Below are 12,654 nucleotides of genomic sequence, written 5' to 3'. Positions count from 1 at the left end.
AAATAATGGCAGTTATATTCAGAAACAAAATACAAAACCTTAATTACAATAAATCATAAAATAGAGGGAAGAAATAAGAGAGAAAAAATAAAGTCAAGTAACTGATGAACAAATTTATACTTTATTATATTATTATTTTATTTAGAGGGAAAAAAAAAATACATCTTGAAGTATTATGTGAACCGGGAAAAAGAAGAATGTTCAATTTTCTTGTCTTTTAATTGGAAATATTAAATTGCATTATAAAGAGGTAATGCATATAAATTTCTATGTAACTGATTTATAAAGGTATCATATTTGTATATGTTTACCACATAGTCAAAGTCATAGTTTAAAAAAAGTGTCGGCAAAGATTGAATTATTAAAAATGAAAAAAAGAAAACCATATCTTAAATGAATGAAAGGAAAACCATATCATGAATGAATGAAAGGCTATAAACTGATCTTGAGCTTGCATCACTCATCCAATTCTGTTCCTTAATCCTCTCTCTCTCTCTCTCTCACTCAATTTCGCTCTTTCTCTCTCTAAGTTATCAGCTAACACAAAGCAAGGAAGCAGCCGACATTAAAGCGCAGTAGGGAAGGTGAAGATGAATTTCGATTCTGCTTGTTGATTGCGTGTTCACACATAATTTTCATTATTTTATTTATAGTTTATACCATTTACTCACAATTTACTTAGCAATATCCTTCATGTTCGACTTTTTTTTTATATCTCTTTTGCACAGATTTTCAAGCTATATATATTTGCTGGTGAGGATCAATAATTTGTGTTTAGTGTTTACATTTTCATATGGCCGTATATATATGGATTGAGACATGCATGAATATTCTTCACACCTTAAAAATCAAAATGATAGTACTTTGTAAACATAATTTATTCCGTAGTATTAAAAAACATTCATCAACTAATGTTCAAAGTCAAAGTATTAAAAAACGCGTCGGCGAAGATTGAAATATAAGAAATGAAAAAGGAAAACCATATCTTGAATGAATGAAATGCTATAAACTGATCTTGAGCTTGCATCACTCATCCAATTCTGCTCCTTAATCCTCTCTCTCTCTCTCTCTCACTCACTCAATTTCTCTGTCTCTCTCTCTAAGGAAGCAGCAGCTGCTACCGCCGTCTTTAATTAAGGTGAAGATGAATTTCAATTCTGCTTGTTGATTGTGTGTAGTGAAAATTTGAGATTTTTTTTCTTCTTTTTTTTGGTGTTTCCTTTTGTACTAATTATCATGTTTGGCCATTCTCTTATGAGATTTGATACTTTGAGTTTTGCTCATATATTTTGATGATAGAGTTTTCTTAATTCTTACAATAACAAATTTTTATTTGGATTACGCCCTATGATATATACTCATTATGTCCATGAAAATTATATTTAGTGTTTTTTGGGAGCAATGGGTTTAATAAATTATCACAATTAAGATGTGTATAAAGTGGGGGAAAGAGTCCCATTATTATTATTATTATTATTATTATTATTATTATTATGAGGAAATGTCCCATTAAAATTGAGTTGTGAAAGAGATCTACTATATTTGATGGGTTAAGTAATTGGCCTTTTTTATAAATACTAACAGAGATGACGTGTATCACGTAAAGATAACTTATTTTAATAAATAATTTTTTATGAGTATAATCATTTCATTTTATAGAACTTAATCTGTCCTCCCATGTTTATGCACCTTTTTTTTATACATCTTCGAAATTTATGCACCATATTTTTTGACACTATTTAGCTCACACATAATTTTCATAATTTTATTTATAGTTTACACCATTTACTCACACTTTACTTAACCATATCCTTCATGTTCAACTTTTTTTTAATATCGCTTTTGGCACAGATTTTCAAGCTATAAATATTTGCTGGTGAGGATCAGTAATTTGTGTTTAGTGTTCACATTTTCATATCGCGGTATATATATGGATTGGGACATGCATGAATATTCTTCACACCTTTAAAATCAAAATGATAGTACTTTGTAAACATAAATATATAACTACTTCTAAAGTTATAAATTTATCTAATGAGTATAAGTACAGTTCGGTTAAAAGTCACTTTTTATATATAAAAATAAAGGTTATAAGTGATTTGTGTTTCTAAATTTTGTTTTCTCTTAAAAATTCTTTAAATATTTAGCATTTTTCATAAAATATTTAATTTGCTATATGAAATTTGATGATGAAAAGATGATTCATCTCATAAGAGTCTAACATGAACTGTTTTTTGGACATTTTTTTCCAACTTAAACATCTAAACGATATCGTTTTGATGCTTTAAAAAAAAAAACACTCTCATTTATCTCTATTTTCAGAATTTCATCAATGTCAATTCTAAATATGTAATTATTTTCCTCCCAATTCTCGGCTTATTTGGAGAGGAGGATTTTTGTTGTGATATAGTTTCAATATATCACAAAACTTTTTTTGGACATTCCGTACGTATATTTGAAACATTTTTTATTAAAAGGCAAGCATAATAATAATAATAACAAACAACATGTTCATATATTATATATTTTTAGTATATTACAAATTAGTTTCAATACATTATAATTTTTTTTAGCATTTCATACATATTAAGCATTTTTTTTATTAAAAGATAAGTATAATAGTAATAATAACAAACAATATTTCATAGATTATATAGTTTTAAATAACAGAATTATCCTTAAATTAAGTATATATGAGAGAATATAATAACCAAATACTCTTTTATAAAACAAAATTATTTTATAATAGGTATAAACATATATCTATATATATTTATTAAAAAAAAAACTCAAAATTTGGGAGCCCTGCTTCAACTTGCATCACTCATCCATTTCTATTCCTTAGCTCTCTCTCTCACTCAATTTCTCTCTTTCTCCCTCTAAGTTATCGGCACAAAGAATGGAAGGAGAAGTTGCTGCCGCCGTCCTTCAACCTCTAGTTCAAAACCTCATCGACCTCTCCAACAATGAGATCTCTCAGATCCGAGATCTCAAAAAAGATGCCGCAAAGCTAGCCGGGAGTCTCGACATGATAAAAAATTTCTTGAACGATGCCGAGACGCGTACCATCACCCAGGAAGCTGTCAAGTGCTGGCTGAAGAAGCTTGAAGACGTGGTGTTCGATGCTGACAATGTTTTGGATGAATTCAACTATCATATTCTCTCCAAACAAATCAAGGCCGCTGAACCCAAGAAGCTGGCAAAGGTACCATCATGCTTCTCATGCTTCAAGCATATTTCACGTTCTCGAAATATGGCTCTTAAAATCAAAGAAATCAATGAGAATTTGGAGTCCATTAACGAAGAGGTGGACAAGTTTGGCCTGGTAGAGAAGCTTGCCAATGAGCCTGCTTTGGTTATTGCTGCTGTGGAAACTGCTGCATACACTCTTGATCCAATTTTTATTGGAAGAGATGATGCTGCGTCGAAAGTAGTTGAGATGCTTACCGCCAATAGCATCACAATTGGTGAACACGCAGTGTCCGTCATTTCCATTGTAGGGATGGGGGGATTGGGGAAGACAACTTTGACTAGGAAAGTCTTGAATCGTCTGAAGAATGATAATCGGTTTAGGTCATATATTTGGGTGCATGTTTCTCCAAATTTTGATCCAATAATTCTTTTCAAGAAAATTCTCAAAGAGGTTTCCCAAAATAACAAAGATATTCTTTCAAAGTCTGATGAAGGTGCAGTTGAGAGTAAGCAAGATATTCTTTCAAAGCTTAAAATAGCTTTGGAAGATAAAACTTATCTTCTTGTACTCGATGACGTCTGGAATGAAGAGCGTTCCAAATGGGAAGATTTTATTAATTCCTTGTTGGGAGTTAGTGGTGTCGTCAAAGGAAATGCCATTGTTGTTACGACCAGAAATATGAACGTGGCTTCAATTGTGAATCCACTTCATGTACATCAGTTGAAAGGCTTATCGGATGAAGAGTGTTGGTCAATAATCAGAGTAAAAGCCTTTGGAAAAGAAGATGTTCCGTCAGAACTTGAGGCCACTGGGACACAGATAGCGAAAAGATGTCAAGGATTGCCATTAGCTGCCAACGTAGTTGGGGGAGTGCTGCATAATAAACCCAAGGAAAAATGGCGTTTAATAGAGGAGAAATGGCTTTCAGCCAATGAAGGAGGAGTTGATATCACAAACATATTAAGATTGAGCTTTGATAATCTGTCTCCGCCATTACTTAAGAAGTGCTTTGCGTACTGTGCGATGTTTCCTAAAGGCTCCAAAATCATCAAACAGAAACTGATTGAGATGTGGACGGCAGAAGGTTTTCTTCAAGCAGATGGAAGCGATGACATGGGTGAAATTTTTTTCAACGTTCTTCTGCATAACTCTTTACTGCAAGCTTCAGAGAGAGATCGTTTCGGAAATGTAGAAAGTTATGGCATGCATGATCTTGTACATGATCTCGCTTGTTCTGTTTCAAGTTCCTCTAACAATACAAGCGGTAGCAGCCGAGGTCGATATATCAGTCTTGGAGACGACAACTGCGGAGATATATCAAGTCCTATCGCAAAAGAAATGGCAAAATCTGTGCGTTCATTATTAATATCATTCAAAGATGATATTTCTGATATCAACTTCTCAGACTTCGAAAGTTTGCATGTTTTAGGTCTTGACTCTGAAGTTAAAGAGTTGTCATTTGATATTCGGAAGTTGATACATTTGAGATATTTTGACATTTCAAAAACAGAAATTGTATATTTGCCAAGTACGATTAAGTACTTGATTAACTTGAGGCATCTTTATATTAATGAGTACTCGACGGTAGAGTTGCCTATGGGAATTGGGAGATTAACTTCTCTCCAAACGCTAAACTGCTTTCCAGTGGGCGATGAGAATGGCTGCAAAATTGAAGAGCTCGGAAGTTTGATTAATCTTAAAGGAGAGTTAGAGATTCGGAATCTGGAAAGGGTTCATGACAAGGAAGAGGCTGGAAAAGCCAATTTATTCAAAAAGTCAAAAATATTGACGCTGTGTTTGAAATGGAATGGAAGCAGAGAAGGTGAAACAAATGATGAGGATGTATTGGAAAGCCTTCAACCTCACTCAGATCTGAGGGAGTTAAAGATCCGGGGATTCAATGGCAGTAGGTTTCCATTATGGACTGAGAAGATGTCAGTTCGAGATGCGCCTCAAGGCTCTTGGGTGCTACTTAACAACTTAATGTCGTTAATACTCTATAACTGCAAAGAATGTGAAGAGATCCCAATGTTGGGGCAGTTGCCCAATCTCAAGTCCCTTGTGTTGATTGGATTGGACAATGTGAAGTGTATAAATTCATCATTCTACGGAATGGTGAACAACGACACACGCATTGTTTTTCCAGCTCTCGAGAGGTTTCAATTGGTCTTCATGGATAAGCTGGCAGAGTGGGCAGAAATAGAAATTTCGGATGGAAGTGAAGTGAAGCTATTTCCTCGCCTCCAACATTTGCAAATTAAGTGGTGTGAGCAATTGATGAGTGTTCCAAGTCATGTGTCGTCATCATGCCTTCAACATTTGTCAATTAGGGGGATCGGTGTGGAATGTCTGCCAGCTGATTGGTTATTGAGTAACAGCGAGACTCTCTATTGGTTGAGTATAAAGGACTGCTGGAATTTGAGAGAAATATCAGATAGGAGGGGAGAAGAAGAATCAGAAGGAAGAAGCTTCACAATCACATCCCTCCCTATATTCCCTCGTCTGACATATTTGAAAATCAAAGGCGTTCCTAAGTTAAGTTTGGAGACTGTGGATGCAATGCGGCGCCTCCAAATTCATGGCTCCAAATACATTGACCCTGACGGTGACGGTGAGTATCAATATCTTTTGCTAGAAATAGTTGTATTTGTATTTTATTTGAAAATGAAATTCTAATTATTAGGATTTGAAAAAAAAAATCTTATTTTATGGAGTTTCTAATTCAGTTGCTCTTAGTTTGGGGATTGATGTTCCACTTTCAATTTTATTTATATTTTTATATATTTTTCTCTAATTTCAATTTGGAATGCTTTAGTTTAATTTTTTGATTATTAATTGGGCTTCATTCCATCTAATTAGGGTGTATAATTATTTTTAATCATTTAATTTCTCTTTCATTAGTTAATAATAGGTTGAAAAATTCAAAATTATGGTATATAATTTTATAAAAATTTAATTTTTGTGAAATAAATATTAAGAATAATTCATAGTATTATAATTTTATTTTTATAAAAAAATATTATTAAACTAATAGATATAAGTATGAGACATAGTTACATATATAAAATTGTGGGACAATTGATCTCATCCCTTAGTTTGTTGCTTCAACAATAGGAGATAAATTATTTTGAGTTTGTTTACTATATTTTTACAGCCACTTATCATCTTAGCTTTTTTTTCCATTAAATAATTCTTTTTCGTATTGATACAGAATAAAGTGAAAGAAGCAAACAGTTGTGTTTGAGGTGCCTCCAAAGAATTAGGAGGTGAAGGAAGCGTTCTAGTGAAGAAGGAATAAGTGAGTATCCATTTTCTCCATGATGACTTGGTCAACTTATTTTCATTTTTTTTTTTTGTAATTCCATATATATTCTTTGTTTGAACTTTAGTTGATAGGATTATTATGTCGAGGGTTGAATTAGATGCATGTTTGGATACCAATTTGTTTCACAATCGATATGAATCTCAAAGACTCAAACTTTATTGATCATTGTAAGGAATTATTTTGAGTAGATCACTTCTAAACTAAGGATTCACAACACTATTTATGCCCATAGACACAAAAGTGGTATTACTTTTCTTGGCTAATGTGAATCTTGTACCTCATTTCTTGTCTACTTTTCAGGTGGATTTGGAGAGGCATTTTGAGTAACTGTCAAGCTCTTATTGAGCCATTCTGAGCTTTGTTATAGATTTTCTAATAGAATCAAATAAGCTTCAAAATGAGATGAGGATATATAAATGTCAATCTCTCAGGCATGTGTCTATTGTTCTGTTTTTATGATCTTTTCTTCAGAAAGCTATTAATTTGATTTCATAATATCCAACACTCCAGAGTCCAGCCTTATTGCATGTTGTTTATTGTTAGTTACATCCCATCAAAATTGAACTATCTGTTATTGTTTTAACTCCAAACATTAATACTTGATTGCAGTGAGTATGATTCTAAAGCCATGGCAGAGATAGGGGAGCTTCTGAGGAGCATGGAGACAAGGCGGAAGAATATGAATGATGACAGTGTAGTTGTTGAGTCTGAAGAGAAGGATGATGACAAAAATTTAGACAACAATGTTGAAGATGAAGATAGTGAAACAGAGGATTCAGCAGCTGTGGAAGTTGAACCCAATCCCACCAACACCAATGAAAGAATGTTGAGCATATCATATAACACAACAAAGTTTCAATTTGCATCACCATTTGAATCTTGCAAGTAAGTTCTAACTGGCAAGACAGGATATTTGGTTTTACTTTATCAATTGCATGTTTTTCCTTGTTTTTATAAACAGATGAAAGTAGTAACAAGACTTCATTTTGCATAGACGAAAGTAGTAATGAAACTACAATTTGAATTTTCTGGGCAGAGCACTTTTTCTTTCTTGCTTTTCTTTTCCTTTTTTTTTTGGTGTGTTTCTAGTTCTATTTTAATTTGAGCTTTTAATACAGCCCTGAGAATGCTTTAAAGTGAAGTTTGATTTAGTGGATAAGATAGATAAGAATGGTATGAGCAGAGGATGTTTAAATAATCCATCCAACTTCGAGGCGATAAATAAGCAGAGAGCATCATATCAATTAATGCATCATATATATCATATCATATCGTATAACATTAAAACAAAGTTTCAATTTGCATCACCATTAGAATCTTACAAGTTCTAGCATTATTAAGCATAGCTTTTATATCCTTGTTTTCTTCTTTCTATCATCTTTTTCTCTTTTTCTTTTAGGGGGCGCGTTCTCTTTGATGGAAAAGAGTGGAAAACATATATTTTCACCATTTTCCCCCACTTTTTACAAGTTTTATAGGGTAGAAATATATATTTTCACATGTTTCACATCTTTTTCTCCTTTTGCATTAATTAAAAAGAGTGTGTGGCTTTTGTATTTTAAAGTGTGGTTCTTCTTCTTCTTTATATTAATGTTTTTAGTTTCAACTTCATTATTTTAAAATGATTATTTTACTAGTTCACTTTTTATTATCAAGTTATGTAAAAATTAAAATCGCGAAATCACCATTCTTCTCTAATTTCAGTAACATTCTTTTATTGCGTTACTATAGTTCAACAAAACTCGTTAATTCACACATTTCCACAACGAGGAGATGGATCTTTTATTGCCACAAAATTTCACTACACCCAGATTTATGCATATCTCTGCGATGGGCTAAAAAGAGTGGATTCTTCCCTCCCAAACTTCAAGCTCTTAGCTTCGTCTCTCGAAATGCCGAAGGCATTCATCAGAACCTCGTTCGGCATTGCTCGGATGGCCGAGAGCCGGCCAGCGAGCTGCGCGTTCATGGCGTTGTCGTTAGTCTTGAACGCGATCCACTCGAATCCTTCCTGGCTAGCCTTCTTCACGACTACGAAGTTTTGTGGTACGATCAATAGCTGCCCCTCTCTCACTTCTCCGTCGAAGACCGACCTTCCTTGGGTTCCGACCACTTGAACTCGGGCGCTTCCTCGGGTCACGTACATGGCAGAGTGGGCGTTCGTGCACCATTGGGGCGCGACAACGGCGTTCTTGTAGAGGATCCCTCGTTGCGCGCTGAGCTGGACGTAGTTGAGGATGGGGAGGGACTGGCTGTTGACGTTGCTGATGCGGCCGCCGCGCGGGTTGTAGAGATCGGCGCTCGTCGGGTGGTCCAAGTTCCTCTTGATTTTGTATGAGCATAAGGTTTCTTCTAACCTGAGGTACCCAAAGTCTCTCTTTAATCAGATGTACATGGCTATAGTTTTTAATTACTCTTTTGGAGCTTAAAACATTTTTAGCTCATTATCTTAGGACGATTTGTAAACTTTTTTTTTTTAGAATTTATAGAATTTGATCATTTTATTTTAGATTTGGGTGTCTAGGGGTCACATTTGGGCCTAATTCGAAATCCGTGAGCCATATTACAAGCAAAATAACCTCATATGTCCCAAATATGGCCCACGGACATTTAATTGTGAAATAAAATGGTCCCCAATTCTACATGTCCAAAAAAATTGACTTATTTTTGCAAACTGTCCTAAGATAATATAACCTTTTGTTCATGTATTTCTTACCCGTTATAGTAGCCTCGTCGTTGGTCTTGACGCTCCTCGTCCTCGCTTTCCCACTCTGGGAGCACCATCCTCAACTTCTCGGCATGGACGATGATGCCTCGCTCGTCCTCCCGGCCTTGCAGCTTCCTCATTAGCTCAGGATCGGCATTGAATGCTTCCGCTAGAAGCTCCTCGTCGAAGCCATAGAATACGTTTCGTGTTTCTTGCGCTTCTTTTTCGCCTCTCCTCCTCATGTATCTTCCCTCTCCCTGCGGCCTATCGATGGATTCTGGGTTTCCGGCAAGGAGGAATTTCTGCAACAAAATATCATACATATATATTATTCTCAAATAAGAAAAGACCATAATTTTTAAATACGTACCAATATAATAATAAGACCATAATTTTTAGTGACGGAGGAAATATTTTTTTATTTATAATTATAAAATGATTATTCTATTTTTTTTTCCCTTATAATTAATTAGTATCTTACTCTGAATTTGAAATCAAGCTGGTTGTTGTCATTGCCAATGTCCATCATCGACACGTAGGTCAATGGGGCGTCTCCGTCGTTGTAAACGAAGGTGGTGATACCCTCCGGCAAGGCGATGACGTCGCCGCGGCGGAACCGCCTGAGTTTCTGGTGGCGGTCGCCCCTCCGGCCTTCTTCTCCGGAGTAGCGCGAGCTCGATCCCGACTCCTCGGATTCATAAGTCTCCGCACATCCCGGAATCACAGTCCCCAAAATTCCGCTACCTGCAAATTTCAATGCATAATATAAATGGCCAGAAACTACTAATCAAAATCGGAATTTCAAGAATAGTGGTAAAAATAATAGTATTGTTTTTTGAAGTATAGTCCCAACTTTGATTCTTAGGCGTAACTTTTTAGCCTAATTTGAAAAAATTACAAATATAATTTAATACTTATCTACGTTGTTCAAAATGGGGATTATAGCTTCCATGCACGATCCGAAATAGGAGAGTAAAGGAGAGTAAATGTAAAAAATGAAAGTTATATATAGTCCTTATTTTCAAATTTCATAACATATAGTCATCTTTTTAAAAAGCACTAAAAATTACGGTCATGTTTTAACAATTAACTCATTACATATGTGTCCACATTCAAATCTAAGACTTGAGACTAAACGTTTTAACAATTAACTCATTACATATGTGTCCACATTCAAATCTAAGACTTGAGACCTTTAGTCTCAGGCACACTACCACTAAACCAATACACACAAATATTTTCTGCTTAGAAAAAACATGTATCTAATTTTTCAAATTCAAGCTAAAAAATTATAGGATAAAAAAATTAAGGTTAATTTAAGATTATGCCTTAAAAAATCAATATCAAGATTAAAAATAAAAATAAAAAAATCACCTTCGACGATGAAGGTGAGCCTGGGGGCGTTGGTGTAGAAGGGCAGCACGAGGCCCTTGGGCTGCACTTGGTGTCGGACGAACTCGATGCCGGCGCACTCGAACTCGTCGTTGGAGGCGTCCCAGTACTCGCTGACGCCGGCTTCCGACTGGAAGCGGAAGGTGGGCTCGCGGGCGGAGAGCTGCTGGATTTGGCATTGGGTCTTGGCGCGGAAGCGGTGTTGCTGCTGCGACTGCATGCGCTGCCAGAACTGCTGCTGCTGCTGAGCAAGGCAGCCATGGAAGAGGAAGAGGAGGCTCACGCAGAGAGAGAGGGAGATAGCTATGTTAGCCATGGCTGCTAGAGAGAGAGAGAGGTGTGTTTGTGTTTGATGGAAGTGAGAAGAGAGGGGGAGTTATATACAAGTGGGGAGGGGAGGTGAGGCTCGACACGTGTGAATGCGTGTGCTTGTTTTTTATGCATGCATGGTTGATGACTATATTTCCCCTTTTCGCTATGTGGCATTCATGCATGCATGATTTACAGATTTTTTTTTTTCTTTGATTTTTGATGGTATCATATAATTTATACATATATATACTGATTTCGAGGGTTTTTTAGGACAGTAATTTAGGTTGATTTGGAAATTAGGACAAAAAAATTTGGACTTGTAAAAATAGGACACTAATTTTTTTTGAAGTAAAATAGGACACTAATTAATAAATGTTGCACCCGCTGGACATTTTTCGGCCGAGCAATGTTGATGAAGATAGAATCGTATAATATATTACTCCCTCCGTCCACGAAATAAAGGCCTACTTGCCTTTTTGGGATGTCCACAAAAACAAGGCCTACCTATTTTTGGTAAGTTTTTATTCATATTTTAATTGGTGGGTCCCAATAATCAATACACTTTTTCTCCACTCAACTAATAAATAATACACTTTGTGGGTCCCTTTCTCCACTCAATCAATAAACAATACATTTTGTGGGACCCTTTCTCCACTCAACTAATAAAAATACACTTTTTCTTAAAACCCGTGTTTTGGCATGTAGGCCTTTATTTCGTGGACGGAGGGAGTATATCTTTAATTATTGATTTGTCTTGTTGGTCAAGTTAGTTTGTTTCCTTTTAGATGTTTAGGGTTTTATTATAAATAGGAGTTTTATTTATGTTTTAGTGGAGTTGAATTGAGAATTAAAATGTAGAGGGTGGGATTGTTCCCTTCTCGCGGTGTTCTTCCGGTATTCATGAGTGAATCAACGGATTAACCCTTATTGTACGTATTCCGGTATACAATGGTTATCAACGGAATTCGTATATTTATCAGTATCAAATATATTTCACGCTTCTATCTGCATCAGTTGGTATCCAGAGCCGTGCTACACTCCTACGCGATGTCTCCCCGTCAATCAACCGTTCAGAATGTTCAAGATTATCTCCATCGTGACGACGACCTTCTGTCTCAACAATTCAAGCAATTACGAGCACAGAATCGAAAGATCTTTGACTTCCTACACGGTCAATATGATCGACCCTATGCAGAACATCATCAAGGATGTTTCCGATTCGAGGACGAATCGTTTCAAGGATGGAGAGAATGATGAAGATAGAATCGTATAATATATTATATCTTTAATTATTGATTTGTCTTGTTGGTCAAGTTAGTTTGTTTCCTTTTAGATGTTTAGGGTTTTATTATAAATAGGAGTTTTATTTATGTTTTAGTGGAGTTGAATTGAGAATTAAAATGTAGAGGGTGGGATTGTTCCCTTCTCGCGGTGTTCTTCCGGTATTCATGAGTGAATCAACGGAGGATTAACCCTTATTGTACGTATTCCGGTATACAATGGTTATCAACGGAATTCGTATATTTATCAGTATCAAATATATTTCACGCTTCTATCTGCATCAAATGTCCTATTTTTATGACGCTTATTAATTAATATCCTATTTTACTCTAAAAAAAAGTAGTGTCCTATTTTTACAAGTCTGAAAGTTTTTGTCCTAATTTCCAAATCAACATAAGTTACTGTCCTAAAAAATCCTCTGACGTTATATATACTCTTGTAGCT

General features: G+C 35.3%; 2 protein-coding genes across 4 annotated transcripts; one reads left to right on the top strand and one right to left on the bottom strand.

The window, feature by feature from the left end:
- Positions 1-427: 427 nt before the first annotated feature.
- Positions 428-7,553, top strand: LOC130999804 (putative disease resistance protein RGA4). 3 transcript variants are annotated; one of them, XM_057925451.1, is made up of 4 exons: positions 428-584; positions 1,112-1,138; positions 2,885-6,491; positions 7,128-7,553. In XM_057925451.1, exon 3 carries the CDS (start codon positions 2,900-2,902, stop codon positions 5,867-5,869), a length of 2,970 nt encoding a protein of 989 aa, XP_057781434.1. In that variant the 5' UTR covers positions 428-584; positions 1,112-1,138; positions 2,885-2,899; the 3' UTR covers positions 5,870-6,491; positions 7,128-7,553. The 3 variants fall into 3 exon arrangements, with proteins under 3 accessions (XP_057781434.1, XP_057781433.1, XP_057781436.1); XM_057925450.1 differs by having other exon boundaries at positions 442-584; positions 1,105-1,138; XM_057925453.1 differs by having other exon boundaries at positions 443-1,138; positions 2,885-5,798; positions 6,405-6,491.
- A 776-nt stretch (positions 7,554-8,329) lies between these two features.
- LOC130999805 (11S globulin seed storage protein Ana o 2.0101-like) lies at positions 8,330-10,953 on the bottom strand. The gene is made up of 4 exons (XM_057925454.1): positions 10,600-10,953; positions 9,707-9,969; positions 9,235-9,527; positions 8,330-8,875 (listed from the first exon to the last, which is right to left on the bottom strand). The coding sequence occupies exons 1-4, from the start codon at positions 10,931-10,933 to the stop codon at positions 8,332-8,334; spliced, it is 1,434 nt and encodes a 477-aa protein (XP_057781437.1). The 5' UTR covers positions 10,934-10,953; the 3' UTR covers positions 8,330-8,331.
- Positions 10,954-12,654: the final 1,701 nt, after the last annotated feature.

Source organism: Salvia miltiorrhiza, chromosome 8, assembly GCF_028751815.1.
Source record: "Salvia miltiorrhiza cultivar Shanhuang (shh) chromosome 8, IMPLAD_Smil_shh, whole genome shotgun sequence".
NCBI lineage: Eukaryota > Viridiplantae > Streptophyta > Magnoliopsida > Lamiales > Lamiaceae > Salvia > Salvia miltiorrhiza.
Note: the sequence above shows the minus strand (reverse complement) of the source record. Positions and strands in the feature narration are given on the sequence as shown.

Excerpts from the sequence above, each read along its gene's own strand:
- LOC130999804 (XM_057925451.1), top strand. The coding sequence starts at position 2,900 with ATGGAAGGAGAAGTTGCTGCCGCCGTCCTTCAACCTCTAGTTCAAAAC.
- LOC130999805 (XM_057925454.1), bottom strand. The coding sequence starts at position 10,933 with ATGGCTAACATAGCTATCTCCCTCTCTCTCTGCGTGAGCCTCCTCTTC. Across the intron at positions 9,970-10,599 it reads GCTCACCTTCATCGTCGAAG|GTAGCGGAATTTTGGGGACT; the intron begins GTGATTTTTTTA and ends TGAAATTTGCAG. Across the intron at positions 9,528-9,706 it reads AGCTTGATTTCAAATTCAGA|AAATTCCTCCTTGCCGGAAA; the intron begins GTAAGATACTAA and ends ATTTTGTTGCAG.